The sequence below is a fragment of the Ochotona princeps genome, chromosome X, assembly GCF_030435755.1.
Source record: "Ochotona princeps isolate mOchPri1 chromosome X, mOchPri1.hap1, whole genome shotgun sequence".
NCBI classification, from domain to species: Eukaryota; Metazoa; Chordata; class Mammalia; order Lagomorpha; family Ochotonidae; genus Ochotona; species Ochotona princeps.
In genome coordinates, this window is record NC_080865.1 from 32,463,136 (window position 1) to 32,484,166 (window position 21,031).

The 21,031-nt window shown below is 41.4% G+C and overlaps 1 protein-coding gene and 1 non-coding gene across 3 annotated transcripts in view; both read right to left on the minus strand.

Moving 5' to 3' along the window:
• The window catches only part of KIF4A (kinesin family member 4A), a 144,270-nt gene that overhangs the window by 18,411 nt on the left and 104,828 nt on the right, over window positions 1–21,031 (minus strand). For both annotated transcript variants that reach the window (XM_058658272.1, XM_058658271.1), the window contains exons 18-21: window positions 14,913–14,996; window positions 13,597–13,710; window positions 3,876–4,031; window positions 3,662–3,762 (exon numbers count right to left, since the gene is read on the minus strand). In XM_058658272.1, the coding sequence (XP_058514255.1) occupies window positions 3,662–3,762; window positions 3,876–4,031; window positions 13,597–13,710; window positions 14,913–14,996 (455 nt within the window). The remainder of the gene's footprint in view (window positions 1–3,661; window positions 3,763–3,875; window positions 4,032–13,596; window positions 13,711–14,912; window positions 14,997–21,031) is intronic.
• LOC118760589 (U6 spliceosomal RNA) lies at window positions 11,921–12,031 on the minus strand. Its single transcript, XR_004996868.1, has one exon. It is a non-coding gene; the product is annotated as a U6 spliceosomal RNA (small nuclear RNA).

The following is a 21,031-nucleotide window of genomic DNA, read 5'->3' on the forward strand; positions in this document are numbered from 1 at the left end:
TGATGATTTACTAGAAGACAGCTAGGTTCTCACATCTCTTTCTGCATTCACTCTTTCGTGATTTATTGTTCAGGGTGACGTCAATTAAGACAATCTGACTTTATGTGGATATATAATTAGAAAAGGAGGAGTATTTTAATAGTTTTTTTTTTTACATAATTGTAGGCATTCCTGTTTAAGATGACACTGAAACTCAACAAGTAGCTACTTAAAAGTTGGTTTCAGGGCCAGTATTGTGCTACAATTGCTATTCTTGGAGTCACTGAAGTGGTGTAGCTGCAGTGGTGTAGCACACTAGCCGCTACCTGCAATGTTCGCATCCTAAATGGCTTCCAGTTTGAGTCCTGGCTGCTCTACTTTTTTTTTTTTTTAAGATTTATTAATTTTTATTGGAAAAGCAGATTTACAGAGGGAAGGAAAGACAGAAAGATCTTCCATCATCTGCTTTACTCCCCAAGTGGCTGCAACGGCCAGAGCAGAGCCAATCCAAAGCCAGGAGCCAGGAGCTTCTTCCGGGTCTCCCACACGGGCGCAGGGTCCCAAGGCTTTGGGCCGTCTTTGACTGCTTTCCCAGGCTGCAAGCAGGGAGCTGGATGGGAAGCGGGCCACCAGGACATAAGCCTGCACCCATAGGGGATCCTGGCATGTGCAACACAACAATTTTAGCCAAACAGCCAGCAAATATGAGACATGGTATCTCATACCTGGCACAAGAAGCAGACATCCTCAGGACATCTCCCACCCCCTTCACAGGAGTCCCTGGGATGACATAGGGGACTATCTGTCCTTCGGTGTTGATGTGATCTGGCAGCAAGGAGTGGCTCAACCTCTCTACCTCCCTGCCCCAGTGGCCATCATTCTCCCAGTGGCCATCACCCATCCCAGTGGCCTGCCCCTTTTCCCTCATCCTCACGCTCCTGCCATCCCTTCCCATCCTATGCAGTGATCTACGTGTGTCTGCAATCCCCTCAGCTATGTAACAAACATCTAAAATAAATGCATTTAAATAAAAAGCATTGTTGCTGTGATACTGGAATCTGACATCAGAGAAACATTTCTAGATCTACCTTCTCTGATTCAACTTCAGCTTCCTGCCTAAATGTGCCTAGGAAGGCAATGGAAGATGGCCCTTAGGTGGCATTCTAGGCTTCTGGCTTCAACATGGCCCAGCCCCAGGCCCTGTAGCTTTTTGGGGAGTGAGCCACTAGATGAACGATCTTTCTCTCTTTTTCTCCCATTCAAATAGCTAAATCTTCAACAAAGTACTTTAGCTATCAACTGCTGCCTCCCAGTGTACATATTAGCAGGAAACTGGAATCAGAAGCAGGACTGGGTCTCAAAGCCAGCACTGATACAGGGTGTGGGTGTTGTACACAGTTTCTTTTCTTCCTTCCTTGTCCCTTCCTACCTCTCCTTCCCTACCCCCCAAATACTTGTTTTATTTATTTGAATGGTACAGTTCAGAGAGAGTGGGAAACAAAGAGAATGGAGAGACAGAGAGAGATCTTCCATCTGCTGGTCTACTCCCCAAATGCTGCAACAGCTGGGGCTGGACCAGAATGAAGCCAGGAGTTTAGAATTCCATCAGGGTTTCCCATATGGGTGGCAGGGGTCCATATCCCTGGGCCATTTTCTGCTGTTTTCTCAGGAGCATCAGTACGGAGTGGAACATCCTGGACTCAAACAGGCACTTCTATGGGATGCTGGCATTGTAGATGGCTCTTAACCTGCTGTACCATAATGCCAGGCCCACAGAATTGTTTTCTTAACTGCTGCACCAATTTCTGTCCCCAAACTTATGCTTTAATCTCCCATTTTTTTATGCACCCTCATAGTGAAACCTATATATTGAGTTAATTTTTTATCTTTAAATTTCCAGGACATAAAATATCTCCAAGTGAATATGGGAGTGTGTGCTTAAAACACACATATACATATACGGATTCAGTCTCTGAAACATCAGGAAAGGCCCAGCGCGATAGCCTAGTGGCTAAGGCTTGCCTTGCATCTGCCAGGATGGTTATTAAAGCGCTGGTTGTTAAGTATTTACCTCCATACATGTACTGAGTAAATGTGTCAGCAATTTTGTCCACCATTATTTTTGCATTTTAATGTAACTGCCAACACAGTTAAAAAAAAACCAAAAAACCTAAAAGGTTAATTGTGAATTCATGTCTTACTTCTATTATGAAGCTAGTTTTGATTGCATGCAATCCTGAAAGGGTATCAGAACTCCCTAGGAGTCTGCAGATCACACTTTGAGAACTCTAGTTTAATGTATAGCCCTTCCCTTCAATATCTATATATTTGTATTTATATATACAAAATTCGCACATGTAAAACAGAACATATACATGACATATACCATTTGCAGCATATAAAACTGAGTGTGTTCAGTTGTGAAAGAACTTACTAGAAAGGAAGATTAGTGAGAAGGAATCATCCTCTAATCATATGCCACATCCCTTATTTATTGCAAAATTTCATTTAAGACTCATCAATTTCGTGAAAACTTCCCTGATCAAACTCCCCTCGTTCTAATTCCTTCTACTTGGCACTTGCTCTGCATTTACAGACTACTTTACTCATGTACACGATATGGAGGTAAATATTTAACAACCAGCATTTTAAATAACCAGCTGATTTGTAGTGTTTGCCAGTTGCTGTGGTATAAACACCTCACCATAACTCACTGTAATATGTCCGTTGTTTATAACAACCTTGAAATTTTAACAATTTCAGTCCTATCACTGTAAGCAATTAGCCTATTCCCATTTAAGAGCAACCGTAATGCCATCTACTGTTTCTGTATGTCCTAATTGCATTCAACTCGGCACGAAGCAAGAAATGGAAGGTTACTTACAGATGTATACCAATAGCTAAAATCAAATTAAGTTATCTCTCTGGCTGGGCAATCAAACTCTATTGTCATAAGTTGGTATAAAATGTTAAGGCTCTGTTCTTTCTAGATTTCATTAACTGCTTAAGAGATAATAATAGTGATTAGAGAAGCTGTGTTGCATAATTTTTGGCCGTAGGGCCCGAAGGGGAGAGAACGAGCATCTAGCAAATACTTCTCATAATGCCATGGACAATGCTATGCAACTGACTTACTAATCTCATTTATGCTCATAAGTTTACTCATATGTCATGCTCATATGAGTATTACAGTATCTCAATTACAGTATCTCAACGTGTTCCACATTGCAGCTTGCCTTGCTGTGCCACAACAAGCACCCCCACTACTGCTCTTCTATGATTACATTTTGAGTTCCTCTAAACTTGTTTGTAGGTTCTATATTTTGGAGATACTACTGAATCAAAAATTGTGGCATGTGGTAAAAAGCAGGGGCTCGGGAATTAGATAGTGGAGTTTGAATCTCAGTTGTGTCGCATAATCTCTTAAACTCTCTGAACTTCATTTCAGGTCTCTAAAAAGAATGATACTTCATTGGGTATCAGCGGGACTGAGTAAGAGAATATATTTAACATGTCTACCAATGCAGTTAAAAAAACAAACAAACAAACAAACAAACCCCAAACTGCTGTTGTTTCTTATATTGCAAAGCTACTGAAACACAAGCTTTCCAATCCTTGGATTATTAGGTTCTATTTTTATTGCAAGCATCAACTGGTGTTGGCTCAAAGACAGTGCCTTTACCTGAGTTCCATTTCCGTCTCCAGGCTTTCAATCTGCTTCGTAATGGAATCGTCTGCCTCGGAACCTTGCTCACGCACTTCAGCGAGTGAAAATGTGCGTCTCTGCAGAGGAGAGACGAGGGTGAGGACCCGCACGGCAAGGCTCCTCCCCGCAGATGAGGACCCGGGGCAAGCAGAGTCAGCGGACTGCTAAGGCTTCTCCAGGGGGCACTTACTCGGAGTTTGGGAGGTGGATTCTCTCCTGATTCCTTTTTTTCTTTGAGTTGAGCCACATCCTGAGCCAGGATCTTTCTGTCCTCAAGAAGGTCATTCAGGTGGCGCTTGGCTTCCTCAGTACTGACCATCACCTCAATTTCATTCCCAAGCCAATTCTAGAAGAGAAATCAGCGTTGTCTGGTTTAGGGATGAGGAACCAACGGCTTGATGGGCTAGATTTAGCTCCAAATTTCATTTTATTTGGACCCAAGTTACTAGAAATGAAATTTCCATTAGTTTCTATAATCACAAATAGGAATACCTCCTTTCTTTTTGAAAAAAGATTTATTTATTTTTGTTGGAAAGGCAGATACACAAAGAGGAGGAGAAACAGAGAGGAAGATCTTCTGTCCGATGATTCACTCCCCAAGTGGCCACAACGGCTGGAGCTGAGCCAATCTGAAGCCAGGAACCAGGAGCTCTTCTGGGTCTCGCATGCGGGTGCAGGGTCCCAAGGCTTTGGGCTGTCCTCGACTGCTTTCCCAGGCCACATGCAGGGAGCTGGACAGGAAGCGGGGCTGCCGGGCCTAGAACTGGTGCCCACATGGGATCCCAGCACGTGCAAAGCGAGGACTTTAGCCACTAGGGCACAGCGCTGGGCCCCAGGAATTAGCAGCAGTATCCAAAAAGGTCACAAGAGATTTTTCTCCAGAAAATTTTTCTCTAGATATCTTATAATTTCTACCTGTTCATATTTGTTTTCTTTAATTTCTCCTTAACATCTGTCCTTTACTACTCAGGATACAAAATTGAATAGTTTTTATATATTCTATTTACTAGATATCCATTCTTTTTTTTCCTTTTAAAATGTTTATTTTTTATTTACTTAAAAGAAGCTCAAAAAGAGAGTGTTCTTTCATCCACTGGTTCACTCCCCAAATATCTGCGACAGTAGGGCTAGGCCACGCACGAATTCCATCCAGGTTCCCTATGAGGGTGGCAGAAATCTAATTACTTAGCAAGTACTCACTGTCTCCTATGATACATTAAGAAGCAAGTTAAGCTGGATAGGAAATGGAGTACTTAGAACTTGAACTGCTGCTCCAATATGGGATAAAGCTCCCAAGAGGCAGTTTAACCTGAGGCACTAAAACTTCTACGCTTATTCTTAATTTCTAAAGCAGATGGTGCAGTTGATTTAAGCCAGTACCTGAATTCAATTCTTGGCTGTTCCACTTCAAATTCATCTTCGTGCTAATGTGCCTGGGAGAGGAAGATGGTCCAAGTCCTCAGACCCTACCACATCAAGGAAAGACTCAGATATAGCTCTGGCTCTTGGCTTTGGCCTGTCACGCCTTAGGTATTGCAATAACTTAGGGATTAATCCAGAGAATGGAATCTCTCTCCCTTTCTCTTTCTGTATCTGGCTTTCAAACAAATAAATAAAAGATTTTTTTAAAAATAGGATTAAAAAAAAATACCATACGGGCTGATGCTGTAGTACAGCATGTTAAGCCACTGTCTGTAATGCTGGCATCCCATGTTGGTCTGGTTGCTCCACTTCTGATCTAGCTCCCTACTAACATGTCTGTGAAAAGCAGCAGATGATGGTCCAAGTGCATGGGCCCCTGTATCCATGTGGAAGTTCCAGAGGAAGCCACACTCTTGGCTTCAGCCTGGCCCAGCTTTGGTTATTGCAAACATTTGGGCAGTGAACCAGCAGATGGAAGATCTCTTCTCTCTCCTCTTTCTCTGCCTTATAAATAAATAACATTTTTCAAATGTTTCCAGATTTATTTTATTTTATTGCAAAGTCAGATATACAGATATGTTTGCAAAGAAAGAACATTGATTGAATTTGAACTGTAATACTGCAACAAGGTGGAAGAATCCACCATGGGGGGAGGGGAGGGGGAGGGATGGGGGATTCCCAGAGCCTATGAAACTGTCACATGATACAAAATAATTAATAATAAAAAAGTCAGATATACAGAGAGGAGGAGAGACAGAGAGGAAGATCTTCCATCTGATGATTCACTCCCCAAGTGACCACAACGGCCAGAGTTGAGCCAATCCGGAGCCAGGAGCTTCTTCTAGGTCTCCCACGTGGGTGAAGGGTCCCTTCAGGCTGTCCTCGACTGCTTTCCCAGGCCACAAGCAGGGAGCTGGATAGGAAGCGGGGCTGCCAGGATTAGAACTGGTGTCCATATTGGATCCCAGTGTGTCCAAGGTGAGGACTTTAGCTGCTAGGCTACTGTGCCGGGCCCAAATAACATCTTTAAAAAACACCACAAGATTTACTTCATGCAATAATTTATTTATTGGAAGGCAGAGTGACAAAGAGAAAGGTACAGAGAGATCTTTCATTTGCTAGCTTCAGACACACCCGGCTCTGGTATTTGCGGCCATTTGGGGAGTGAAACAGGAAAATCTCTCTCTCTGCCTTCCAAGTAAATCTGTTTTAAAAAACCTGTGAATTGTCTCAAGAACCCAACTAAAATGCAGGGATTTTTCATATTAGATTAAAAGAGAAAGAAACACTGATAAGCTACCTATAAGAAACAGACTTCTGGAATGAAAGTACAAATAACTGAAAAATGCTTTTTAGAAAGATGGAGGCACTATATTAATGCCACAAAACAGTTTTTAAAACAAAGAATATCAGTGATAAAGAAGCTTATTTTATAATTAATAAAGGGGTCACTTAATCCTAAATATCCTAATAACAGAACTTCAAAATACACAAAGTAAAGACAGAACTGCAATGAAGAGGTTCTAATTATAGCTGAGGTTCTAATTCTCATATCTCAGTCACTGATAGACCAAACGGGCAAAAATTAGTAAGGATATAGAGGAGACAACCACATCAACACCACCGACATTTATAAAACACTTTACATAAGTTTTCAAATACACGTAGAAGATTTACCAAGACTGGCCACAAAATAAATCTGAATAATTTCAAAAGTATTTAAGTTACATGTTCAAAGTATATTCTCTGAATGATAGAAGAACTGGAAACCAATTTAAAAAATCCCCAAATACGTGTAAACTAACATAAGTTGTTCTTTTTTTCACTTAAAAAAAAGATTTACTTATTTTTATTGAACAGATAGATTTAGACAGAGAAGGAGACAGCAAGATCCTCCATCTCCTGCTTTATTCCCCAAGTGGCTGCAACGACCAGAGCTGAGCTGATCCAAAGCCAGGAACCAGGAGCTTCTCCTGGGTCTCCCACACGGGTACAGGGTCCCAAGGCTTTGGGCCGTCCTCGACTGTTTTCCCAGGCTGCAAGCAGGGAGCTGGATGGGAAGTGGAGCTGCAGGGATTAGAACCTGTGCCCATATGGGATCCCAGCGCATTCAAGGTGAGGACTTTAGCTGCTAAGCTACTGCGCTGGGCCCTATGATTATTTTTATTTTTGATAATTTTTACATAGTTGATTAAGTTGCAAAGCATCAAAGACTACAGGAAGGTAGATGAGATAAAGGGAGAAGCCACCCCCAGCCTCCAAACTGCCACCATATCCTGGGATGGAGAACAGCTGCCCAATGCCAATCCAGGGTCCTTAAGGGGAAATTTATAGTACTAAATGTCTATAAGGAAAGAAGAAAAGATGTAAGTCAATGACTTTAACTTCTTCAAAAATTAAAAACAAAAAATAGGGGTGGACATTCGGCGCAATGGTTAAGATGCCTGTCTCCCACATCCCAGCACTTGGTTTTGAGTCCTGGCTCCACTTCTGATTCCATCTTCTTGATAATGCATGCCTTGGATGGCAGCAAAGGACAGCTCAATACTTGAGCCTCTGCTACCACAGTGGGAGACCTGTATTGCGTTCCGGGTTCCTCTCCGTTCTGTCCCATCGCTGGCTGCTGTGGGGAGTTGGAGAGTGAATCAGCAGATGGAACTTCTCTGTCTTTTAAAATGAAATGAACATAAAATACACAAACAGTAAGAAGAGAAATAAAGAGAGTACGAAGAAATAAGAAAAGATAAAGATTAGAGTAGGAATTAATAAACTGGTGTTTTAAAATATTTTTGTTATGGTAAAATGCATATAAGATTTACTATCAATTTGGAAGAGTTGTTTTCTGATAAATCTATAGTGAGATGAATCAGGCAAAAGGAGAAAATAAGCAAAACATTAATAACAGCGATGAAATAGAGTATGTCACTATGAATTTCACAGCTATTAGAATAATGAAGGAGTAAAGCAAATACTTTGATAAAGAGTTGGATGAATTAGATGAAAACAGATGAGTTCACTAAAACACAAAAACCACTAAATCTCACTCAGTAAAAAAATGTATAACTTGAACAATCCTCTATTTTAAAAATATATTTTATATGTTTTATGTAATTATCTTCATTTTCCTTGGAAGGAAGAGACAGAGACATATGTCCCACAGGTTTATTTCACAAACATATACAAGAGCTAGGACTAGGCCAGGCCGAAGTCAGGTGCCTAAACTCAAATTGGGTCTCCCATGTGTTTGTCAGGGGCCCACGTACAAGAGCCATCACTTGTTGCTTCCCAGGTTGTGCATTCCCAGGGAGCTGAAATCAGAAGACAAGGCAGGTAAAACCCAGGCAAACTCAGGCACTCCAATATGAGATGTGCATATGCTAAATGGAGTATTAACCACTGTGCTAAACAGAATCTTAGTCAACATTCTTTCAACCCTAAGAATAAACATAAGCAGGCCCAGCACCATAGCCTAGTGGTTAAAGTCCTTGCCTTGCACGCGCCAGGATCCCATATGGGCACCAGTTCGTACCCTGGCTGTTTCACTTCACTTCCAGCTCCCTGCTTGTGGCCTGGGAAAGCAGTTCAGGATTGCCCAAAGCCTTGGGACCCTGCACTCACATGGGAGACCTGGAGGAAGCTCCTGGCTCTGGATTGGCTCAGTTCCAGCCACTGTGGCTACTTGGGGTGTGAATCAGTGGATGGATGATCTTTCCCTCTGTATATCTGGCTTTCCAATAAAAATAAATAAATCTTAAAAGAAAGAGTAAACATAAGCAAGCAAACAAAAAGCTCTGCAGGGTAGGGGCAGCGTTGTGGCATAGCAGGTTGTTGCCCCTTACAGCACTGGCATCCCCTGTAAGAGCACAGGTTTGAGTCTCACCTACACCATTTATGACCCTGTTCCCTTCAATACTCCTGGAAAAGCAGAAGAAGATCGCCCAAGTACTTGAGTCCCTGCCACCGATGTGGGAGACCCAAATAGGAGTTCCAGGCTCCTGGTTTCGGCTCAGTCTTGTCCTGGCCACTGTGGCCATTTGGGGAGTAAATCAACAGACTGAAGATCTTTCTCGCTCACTTTTCTTCTCTCTTTGTCACCCTGGCTCACAAATAAGTAAGTAAATCTCAAAAAAAGTTATTGGAAAAACAAAATTAGACTTGTTTATTTAAAACAAACAAACAAAAACCCTCCTCTCCATAGGGCAATATGGCTTTATTGGTGAATTCTGTCTAACTTTTCAAGAGGAAACAAATGTAATTTTACGATTTCCCAGACAACTGAACAGGAAGGACTATATCTTGACTTCATTTATGATGTCAGCATTGTCTTGAGAGCAAAATTAAAAACGTTGCAAGGGAACTACAGCCAGATACCCTACCTCCACACAGATGGCGACAGTTCTCTGCACATTTGTTTTTATATGAGGCAGATTTTGAGAGACAGAAGGAGAGAGCGATCTTCCACCTGTTGATTCACATGCAAATAGGCTGCAATAGCCAGAGCTGGGCAGGGCTGAAGCCTGGAAGCCAGGTTTCCCACATGGGTACAGAAGCCCAGGCACTTGGGACTTCTGCTGCTGCTTTCTCAGGCACATTAACAGGGAGCAGAATCAGAAGTGGAGCAGCCAGGTCTCAGCTGCTGCCCATATGGGATGCTGGCACCACAGGTGGAGGCTTAGCTTACTATACCACAGCACCAACCCAAACATTTTAAACAAAATTTTTGTTTTATGTACAGATGGTCCTTGACTTACGATGGGGTTATTTCCAAGTAAATCCGCAGAATGCTAGAAATATCCTAAATCAGAAATAGGTTTAGTGCACCTCACTCGACAAACAGCAAAACTTAGCTGAGCCTTCCTTAAAGACGCTCAGAACTCTTGGACTAAATAATCTAACATGAAGTACATTTTATGTATGTATCTGATTTATTTAAAAGGGAGAGCTACAGAGAGAGTGGGAGGGAAGGGTGCAGAGCGAGGGAGGCAGGGAAGGAGGGAGGGACGGAGGGGGGGTAGAGACAGAGACAGAGAGAGAGAGAGAGAGAGAGAGAGAGAGATCCTGCTCCATCCACTGATTTACTCCCCAAATGGCCCCAATGCCTGGGACAGACTGAAGCCAGGAGCTTCTTCCTGGTCTGCTACGGGGTGCAGAGACCCAAGAACTCAGGCCATATCTCGCTGCTTTCCCAGGTGTACTGGTAGGGAGCTGGATTGGAACTGTAGTAGCTTGGCCTCAAATGGGGGCCCACATGGGATGCTGGGATATCTGGTGGTGGCTTCATGCGCTATGCCACAATGCTGGTACCCAAAGTGCCTTTTATAATAAAGTATATACTATCACACATGATTTATTGACTACTGTACTGAGAATGAAAATCAGCACAATTATTTGGGTACAGGCAACCTAGATGGTGCTGTGTAGATGTGACGGGATATGAAAACACAATATGCAATACACAAAAAGTTCCAGCAACACAGTACACACTGTAGGGTACTGGTTTACTTACCCTGGCAAGGCCATGACAGGCTGGAGCTGCAGTCTGCTGCCACTGCCCAGGACCACAGGACTATCATATAACATAATAACATCCCCCAAAAGATCAGAATCTAGAATTCAAAGTATGGTTTCTACGGGCCTGTCCTTTTCACACCAATATAAAGTTGAAAAATGGTTAAATCAAACCATCTTGAGTCAGAATTTTTTTGTATTATTGAATTCAACGATATACACCACAATCAGGTGGAGTTTATCCAAAAAATACAAGGCTGGCTCAAAGTAATTTATCACATCACCAGAAAGTCACTTGGCAACACTGGACAACCTTACATGACCAGCGACGACAGTAAACTGAGAATAGGTTAAGAATTTCCTCAACTTGATAAAGGGCAGTTATGAAATGCCCACAAATATCAGCACACACAATGAAAAGAGAGAATGTTTCCATTTAAGATTAGGAAGAAAAGGTACCTACTTTCAGCAGTCCTGTTGCACATCATCCTGAGGGCAATGCAATAGGCCATGTTATAAAACTGCATGTACAGACAGCATGACTGCCCATGCAGAAAGCACACGAAGAATCAATGAAAAAGCCAGTAGACTAGTAAGGTCATATGAGCAAAGTTAATAGGCATGGAGCTGGTGCAGTAGTGTAGAGAGTTAAACTACTGTCTGTGATGCTGGCATCCCATATAAATTCCAGCTTGAGTTTCAGCTGCTCCACTTCTAATTCAGTTCACTATGGCCTGGAAAAGTAGCAGAGGATGGCTCAAGTCTCCCATGTGGGAGACCCAGATGAAACTCTTGACTCCTGGTTTTGGTCTGGCCCAGCTCCAGCTGTTGTAGTCATTTGGAGAGTCAACCAACGGATGGAAGATCTCTGTGTCATTTTCTCAGTGTAACTCTTTCAAATAAAATAAATAAATCTTTAAAAAAAAAAGTCAATGGAGAGCTGGACAATTTGGCAGTTTCTTATAAAATTAAACCTACATTTATCATATGACCAACAGCAGTCTTAGCCCTAGGTAGTTATCCCAGTGAAATGATTATCTTTTATTAAAAAACAAAAGCTGCTATGCATTTGATGGAGGGAGGTATGAAGTGCTTCAATGCATAAAGAATGTCTTACTTCCTCATTAGCATAGTGACTCACGTCAGTGACATTTTCATAATGTAAAGTACAGTGTGTTAGACCTCAAAAAGGAAACTTCACAAAGTTTCCTGCAACCTAAGACACTGGAATGTTTCCTTAAGTTGTTTTTACCCATCATATTTATTATAATAGTTCCAAATGGTATCTAAGGGAATTAAAAAATTAAAAATATGGAACATTCCAAAAATTTGCATATCATCCTTGCTCAAGGAGGGGCCATCTTAATGTTATCTGCATCATTCCAATTTTAGCATATGTGCTGCCAAGGCAAGCACTTACTTTTGTTTATATAGAAACTTGTATGTGAGTTTCTTAGAGCAGATTTAGCTACATGATAGTCAATTTTAGGTGTCTGCTTGGTTAGATTAAAGAAGCTGGAGGCAGTTGGTGAAGCAGCATTTCTAGGTGTGTCTGTGAGGGTAATCCCAAGGGAGACTGGTGTGTAAATGTGAGAACAGAGTGAGAAAGATCCATACTCCTTGTGGGTAAGCACCATCCTGGTACCCACACAAGACAAAAATGTACGGGAAGGGTTACTTTCTATGTCTCCCCTGGAGATGGGAAAGTCTCCTGCTCTGAGACACCAGCACGTTGGTCTCTCCGACTTTCAGATTCCAGAACTTACAGCAGAGGCCCCACGCATTCTCTAGCCTTCAGACTGAAGGAGCCACGCTGCTGGTATTCCCAGGTTTCCAGCTTACACATGGTCTATCATGGGACCTCGTAGCCTCTATAATCATACGAGCCAACACCCCTAACAAATTTCTTTCATACGAGACAGTTTCCAAAAGATGGTGAAAAATGTCTAATATGAAGAAAACTATGCACAATTTTCAATTAATTTTTGTAGCAAAAACAATCTTGTCTTTCAAGTCTACTTCCATGATTTTTGTTGAGATATCATCCTATGCAACAATCTTACTGGTACTGCTTCTTTCGAGAACCCTAATGCTACTCACAGTTGTTAAAAGTCGGAAAAAGAATCCTGACCACATCCTTTAATAGGTGACTAAGTTGTGGTAAATATACACAATAGATAACTGGCCTGCAAAAAAGGGGCACAGACTGTTAAAACACTATAACATGGACACACAATGCCGATGCAAAGGGACAGGTATAATGGAAGAATACAGATCAGTGTTTGCCAAGGGACAGGGTTATGTGAAGCATTCACTACAAAGAGGCAAGAGAGGGAGTGTTGGGGGCAATAGAAGTACTCTTATTAAGATTTATTTATTTATTTGAAAGAGCTACGGAAGAAATGTCTTCCATCCACTGACTCCCATCCCAGAAGGCTGTAACAGCCAGGAATGGGCCAGACTGAGGCTGGGAGCCAGGAGATTCTTCAGCGTCTCCTCTGTGGGTGGCAGGGGCTCAAGCACTTGGGCCACCTTCCGCTGTTTATCCCTAAGCCATTAGCCGGAAGCTGGGTTGGAAGTGGAGCAGCTGGGATACAAACTGGCACCCACATGAGAGTCTAGTGTTATCGGTGGTGGCTTGACAGCTATGCCACAAGGCAATAATGAACACTGTCATCACCTTGATTGTACTGATGTCATGGATGCATACCCAATCCGTGTCAAAAGCCATCACACTTTAAGTATGTGTAATTTATTAAATGTTAATCCTATGTCAATAAAACTGTTTAAAAAAGTAAATGAAACTCAGTAAGAACAAGCAAAGCAAGAATTCTAATATTCCTAGTGTTTACCAACAGGGTTCTCACGTAGGACTTCAGATTTGGCCACATTAATTTCTAAGCCAACAGAAAGCTACTTTTCCTTTTTTTCCCCCCATCCTTTGTGTACATCAAAGCAGCGGCAGTTCACTGGGCCCATACCTTCACTCGGGCCGCGGTGCCTTCCATTCCACGGCTCTGAGTCTCCTTCCGCTTCTCCGCAGCTTCCCGTTGTTTCTGGAGAGCATCCTTGAGACGCTTGTTGGCAGCTGCTGCCTAAATAAAAATGGAAAATAGTTGAGCAAAGGGCAAAAATGAAGAACATTTTAATTTAGAGCCATTAGTATAGTAAGAGAAAAATTCTCTGGGTTTGACATCTTTATGAACCACATTTATAAACCTCCATGGCTATAATATTGGTGAATAGTGACTGCTTTAGGGCCTATGGGGCGAATGCACTTCAAGCTGGTTCTGTCAATGAGAAATGTCAGGAAGTGTCCATATATCAATGTTACTCTGGGTTTCAGTTGAAATAATCAAGCTCAATTAAGAAAAAACAAAAACTGTGCCCGGTGCAACAGCATAGTGGTTCAGTCCTTGCCTTGAACGCACCAGGATCCCATATGGGCGCCAGTTCTAATCCCGGCAGCTCTGCTTCCCATCCAGCTCCCTGCTTGTGGCCTGGGAAAGCAGTCGAGGATGGCCCAAAGCCTTGGGACCCTGCACTCGTGTGGGAGACCGGGAAGAAGCTCCTGGCTCCTGAATTTAGATTGCTCAGCTCCAGCCGTTGTGGCCACTTGGAGAGTGAATCATCAGACAGAAGATCTTCCTCTCTGTCTCTCCTCCTCTCTATATCTGACTGAATTTCCAATAAAAATAAATAAATCTTAAAAAAAGAGAGAAAAAAAAAACCAAAAACTAAGATAAAACAACCTTTATTTGAATAGTATCACTTTTCATCTAGTTTTTTAAAAGATTTATTTCTTTTTATTGGAAAGGCAGTTACACAGAGAGAGGAGGAGAGACAGAGAACAGAGAGGAAGATCTTCCGTCCGATGGTTCACTCTCCAAGCGGCTGCAACAGTCAGAGTTATGCCGATCCAAAACCAGGAGCCCGAGCCTCTTCAGGGCTCCCACACAGGTACAGGGTTCCAAGGCTTTGGGCCGTCCTTTCCAGACCACAAGCAGGGAGCTGGATAGGAAACAAGGCTGCCAGGATTAGAACCAGCGCCCATATGGGATCCTGACGCGTTAAAGGCGAGGACTTTAGTTAGTAGGCCACCACAGAGGGCCCTAGTATCAAGTTTTTATCTGCCCACAGTTAATAACATAAATAGTGATCAAGATTTAGAAATTATTGATCAATATTAGTATCCCTGGTATCTTCAGATGATGGTTCATTTGAATGATATTTTGCTGACACCTGGTTATAAAAATAACAGTATACTTTGTATACTTAGTAGATTAGATTTTCTTACCTCCTCCGTTTTACGTCTCAGTACATTAGCCTGTTTCTGGAAGTTTCTTTCAAGTTTGAGCAGCTCATATTGCCTCTTACGGTCCTAATAATTAAAAAAAAAGTCAAATTTTAATTATTGTTCATTTAGCCAAAATTAAATTGCGTGATATAATTAGTCTCTTCAAACACCCCTGTTACATAAGACTAAATACAACAGAGTGACCCACCTTTGTCTTCTGAAATGAGTCAAAATCTGAGGTTCAGAAATCATAGTTTAAGAATGGAATACCTGTACCATATATTTCCTCTACGTTTACTTAATATTTTTAAGAATTTAATTCCTTTTCCAAGGAAGCATCACTATCTTCTCATCCTACCACCAATGTATTAAGTTTTCAATATCTCTAAACTTTTGCCAATATTGCATTTTGGCAGCCATCCAGTTGTAAATAACATTGAACATCTTTTCATGATATCTTCAGTCACTCATTTAAAAACTTTTTTTTACTGTATTATAGGTTCTTCATACTAAGTATATTCTATATGCAAGACACATATCAGCTATATCATTGGAAAATATTTTCTCCCACTCTTTGGGTTGAATATTCATACTTTCTTTATTGTACAGTTTATAATTTTGCCTTATTTTTGATTTCCTGTGCTTTAGGTTTCACAATAATAAAAACTTGCCCTGGATCAAAATCACAAGAATTAACACAATTTCTTGTAATAGATTTACGGCTTTAACTCTTACACTCAGGGCTTTGATCTACGATTTAATGGTTGTGTGTTTTGAGGCAACTGTAACTTCATTATCTTGCATGTGACCATCCAATTGCTTCAGTACCGTAAGTTGAAAAATATTTCAATCTTTACTGAATTGTCTCAGCACCAATGTTGAAAATCAATTGACTGTAAATGTTTATTTCTGGACTCTCGATACTATCCCAGTATTCTATAATGACTATACTTAACATAGTCCTTATTATTGTAAAACTGCTAAAAGTTTTAGAATCAGAAAATGTGACATTTCCAAATTTGTTTTCTTTGACAATGTTGAATAATTTGGGTCTTACTGTATTTTCATATGAAATTCAGGACTGTCAATTTGTTTAAAAAAAGATTGAAGGATACAGTTTTGATTAGGACTGTACTGATTTTGTAAATTGATCTGAAATGTACTTCATTTTCAGAATATAAAACCTGTCCATCATGAACATGAGATGTCTTCCCATTTAGATTTTAATTAATTCAATGTTTTATAGTTTTCAGCACACCAGTCTTATACATCTTTGGATAAGTTTATTCTTTTTTTTTAAATTAATGTTATTTTTTAATTGGAAAGGCAGATGTATATAGAGAAAGCTCTTCTGTTTGCTGGTTCACTACCCAAGTGGCCACAATGGCCAGAGATGAGCTGATTCGAAGCCAGGAGCTTCCTCCGGGTGCCTCACCTTTCCCAGGTCACAAGCAGGGAGCTGAAATAGACACGAACCCAGTGGATGCAAGGAGATCCCAGTGGATGCAAGGAGAGGATTTAGCCACTAAGCTATCATGCTGGGATTTGGCTAAGTGTATTCTCAAGCAATTTATTTATATCAATGCTATCCTGAATGAAACTGTTTTTTTTTATTCACTGATTACATTGTATTATGTGATACAGTTTCATACGTACTAGGATTCTCCCCACCCCTCCCCCCATGGTGGATTCCTCCACCTTGTTGCATAACCGCAGTTCAAGTTCAGTTGAGATTCCCTCTTTGCAAGCATAAACTAAACATAGAGTCCAGCATCTTATAGTCCAGTCAAGTTCCTCGGCTTCTTGGGGAGACCCTGTCTGGTCTGAGGGCAGAACCAGCAGAGTATCATCCCGATCAATTAAAAGCTCCAACTTAACCATCAGCAACAATTAACTTCGTTGTGGAATTAATTGATATAGTATTGAGTAATCAATATGTTGAAAACAAATGCGATTTCTTAACCACATTCTGTGGTCACCTCATTGACATTTCAATTTTAGTTTATACACAACATATAACATAACATATATAAAATAACCTGTTTTATATAACATCATATCATCTTAAATTAAGGGAAATCCAAATTAAAACATCAATGAGGTACCACCTAACGCCAGTAAGACTGGCCCACATGAATAAAAGCACCAACAACACTTGTTGGCGAGGTTGCGGGGAAAAGGGAACCCTACTCCACTGCTGGTGGAGCTGCAGGCTGGTACAGCCTCTATGGAAATCAGTATGGAGAACATTCAAACAACTCAAAATCGACATACCGTATGATCCAGCAATAGCACTCCTTGGAATATATCCAGAACACTTGTTTTATGAGAAACCAACATGCACTCCTATGTTCATAGCAGCACAATCAGTAATTGCAAAAACATGGAAGCTATGGTTCATCTACTCCATGGAATACTACTCAGCTATTGAAACTGTTTTCTTAATTTCAGTTTCAAGTTATTAATGTCTACTTTATGGAAATACAATGGATTTTTAAAAAACACGTCAGGGCCCGGCGACAGCAGCCTAGTGGCTAAAGTCCTCGCTTTGAACGCACCGGCATCCCATACGGGCGCTGGTTCTAATCCCGGCAGCTCCACTTCCTATCCAGCTCCCTGCTTGTGGCCTGGGAAAGCAGTCGAGGATGACCCAAAGCCTTGGAACCCTGCACTCGTGTGGGAGACCTGGAGGAAGTTCCTGGTTCCTGGCTCCGGATTGGTGCAGCACCGGCCGTTGCGGTCACTTGGGGAGTGAATCATTGGACGGAAGATCTTCCTCTCTATCTCTCCTCCTCTATGTATATCTGACTTTGCAATAAAAATAAATAAATAAATAAATAAAATAAAAAACACTTGAATGATAGTGAGCTTCTTTGTGTAAAGATTTATTTTTTTAAGACTGTATTATTATTTTTTTTTTAGATTTATTTTATTTTTAATACAAAGTCAGATATACTGAGAGGAGGAGAGATAGAGAGGAAGTGGAGCTGCCGGGATTAGAACCAGCGGCCATATGGGATTAAGGCGAGGACCTTAGCCACTAGGCCACAATGCCAAGCCCAAGACTGTATTATTTTTATTCGAAAGGCAGATATAGAGAGGAGAGACAGAGAGGAAGATCTTCTGTCCGATTATTCACTCCCCAAGTGGCCACAACGGCTGGAGCTGAGCCAATCTGAATTCAGGAGCCATGGAGCTTTTTCCAGGTCTCCTATGCGGGTGTAGGGTCCCAAGGCTTTGGGCCGTCCTCGACTGCTTTTCCAGGCCACAAGCAGGGAGCTGGATGGGAAGCAGGGCTGCTGGGATTAGAACCAGTGCCCATCTGGGATCCTGGTGCGTTAAAGGAGAGGACTTCAGCCGCTAGGCCACAGCGCTAGGCCCAGGATCTCTCTCTTGCTCTTTTTTTTTTTTGTCTCCACAGATCTTTGAAACAAAAAAAAATTGTTAAAAAATTATTTGAAAAACCAGCACATACAGAAAGCAACACACACACACACACACACACCTCCCTTCCATTTGCTGTTTCACTCCCAAGATGGTTGCAGCACCAGGGCTACATCAGGCTTTAGCCAGAAACCTCATTTGAGTCTCCCAAATGAGTGTGTGGCAGGTGTTCATCTTCTGATTTCAGGTCATTAGCAAGGAACTGGATTGGCAGTGGAGAAGCTGGGAAATGAATCTGCCCCAAACGGGATGAGAGTAGCACAGGTGGTGGCTCCATTAGTTTTGTCACAGTACTGGCCCTTGTATCATCCTTTTATATTTTGCTGGATTCATTTTGCGAGTATTTTGCTGATGAAATTCATATATATTTTCCTGAGAGACACTGAGGGGTCTGGTTGTGGTGTCAGAATGAGTTGTAATATGTTTTTCCTGCTTTTATTATTTTTTTCAAGAGCTGCTGAAAAAAACTAGCATTTGTTCTTTATATGTCTGACAGAATTCACCAGCAAAAAAATTTGAGCTTGGGTTTTTCACTGCTGGAAAACACCTAATTGAATTTCTCATTTTAAGTCTACAAAGATTTTCTATCGCTTCTTGAGTTCGGTTTGTCTTTTCGGGACTTTGTCTATTTCATCTATGCTATTTAATTTGCTGGCATACAGTTGTCCACAGCTGTGCCTTACATCATTTCCTGCTACAAGGCTGGTAGTGATGTTCCCTCTTCATTTCTAACTTTAATTTGCACTTTGAATCGCCCTTCCTTTTGTTCTTGCGAAGTTGATCTATGTGTTTGTCAGTATTTGGTCATCATTTCTAAGGAAAAACTTTTGCATTCACTGATTTTCTCTACTGTCTCATCATCTAATATTTCCTTTCATCTGGTAGCTTTGGGTCGCTTAATGTGCAAGGTTGGGTTGTTGATTTGAGGCCTTTCTTCATTTTTAATATATGCATTTGTAAATATAAAATTTCTTCTAGGGGTCAGCATTGTGGCACAGTAGGTTAAGCCATCTCTTGCAATGCTGGCATCCCACATAAATGCTGGTTCAAGTCCTGGCTTCTCTGCTTCCTATCCAGCTTGCTGTTAATGTGCCTGGCAAAGCACATTTTATCTGTATTTATGTTCTTTTTTTAACCTTATTCATATTTCTTTGGAAGGCAGAGTGAAAGTGAGAATTTTTTGGGCCCAGCACAATGGCTCAGTGGCTAAATCCTTGCCTTGTAAGTACCGGGATCCCATACGGGCTCCAGTTCACGTTCTGGCTGCTCCACTTCCCTTTTAGCTCCCTGCCTGTGGCCTGGGAAAGCAGTCAAGGAGTGCCCAAAGCCTTGGGACCAAGCACCCATGTGGGAGACCTGGAAGAAACTCCTGGCTCCTGGCTTTGGATCAGCTACATTCTGGCCACTGTGGCCACTTGGGAGTGAACCAGCAGTTGGAAGATCTTTCTCTCTGTTTCTCCTTCTTTCTGTAAACCTGCCTTTCCAACAAAAATAAATATTAAAAGAGAGAGACACAGAGAGAGAGAGAGAACATTCCATCTTGTGATTCATTTCGCAGAGTTAAAGCTAGAACTGAGACAGTTGAAGCTAGGAGTCAGAAACTCCCTCTTGGTCTCCCACATGGATTGCAGGAACCCAAGTACTTGAGCCATCATTGGTTGCTTCCCAGGTTGTGCATCAGCAGGAAGTTAGACCAGAACTGGCAGCAGGACTTGATTCTAGGCACTTCTGATACTGGACTAGTGCATATCCCAGGGGCTGCTTAACTGCTTCACACACACCTGCCTGTCCCTATGTCCCAACTTTTATTCATTTCCAAGTATTTCCTAACTGCTCTGTGACTTCTTTGACACCATCATTTATTTAGAGATGTGTTACCTTTCTTATATTTCAAAATTTCTTTCTGCTATTGATTAAATTCCAGTGTGATTGGGGAACAGATTTTATATTGTTTTAATCTGTTTCAACTTTGAGGCATATGTTCTATCCTGGATAATACATATTTTGTTATTAGCTGAAGTGTTTTACAGGTATCTGCTAGGTCTTGATTATAGCCAATTATAAACTACAGACTCCTATCACTTAAGAACAGGGATATGAAAATCTTATAGTATTACTGATATCTTTTTGATCCTCATAGTTCGATCCATTGTTGAAAGTGGGACATTGAAATCTTCTGATCCCAAATCTACTGTTGATTTGTCTACTTATCCCTTAACTTATGTCAGTATTTGCTTCACATAATTTGGGAATGTGCTGTTAGGTATACAATGGACTTCCAAAAGATTGTGGGAAGGGCGTGCATTTGGCACAGCAGTTAAGTTGCATTTTAGGATACGTGCATCGCATATCAGTGTCCATCAATTTGAGTTCTGGCTCTACTTCTGATCCAGCTTCCTACTACTGTACACTCTGGGAGACAGTAGGTGACAGCTCAAGTACTTAGGTTACTGTCATCCATGTGAGAAACTTGGATTGAGTTCCTGGTGCTTCGTTAAGTCCCCATTATTGTGAGCGTTTGGGTAATGAACCAGCAGATGGAAAATCTCTCCCTCAATGAAACAGATAACAAAGACAAAAAAGTTCATACTATCTTTTACTTCCATTTCCTTATGAACTTCATATATATATATATACCACTTAAAGAATATTTCAGTCAATGATGGACCACATAC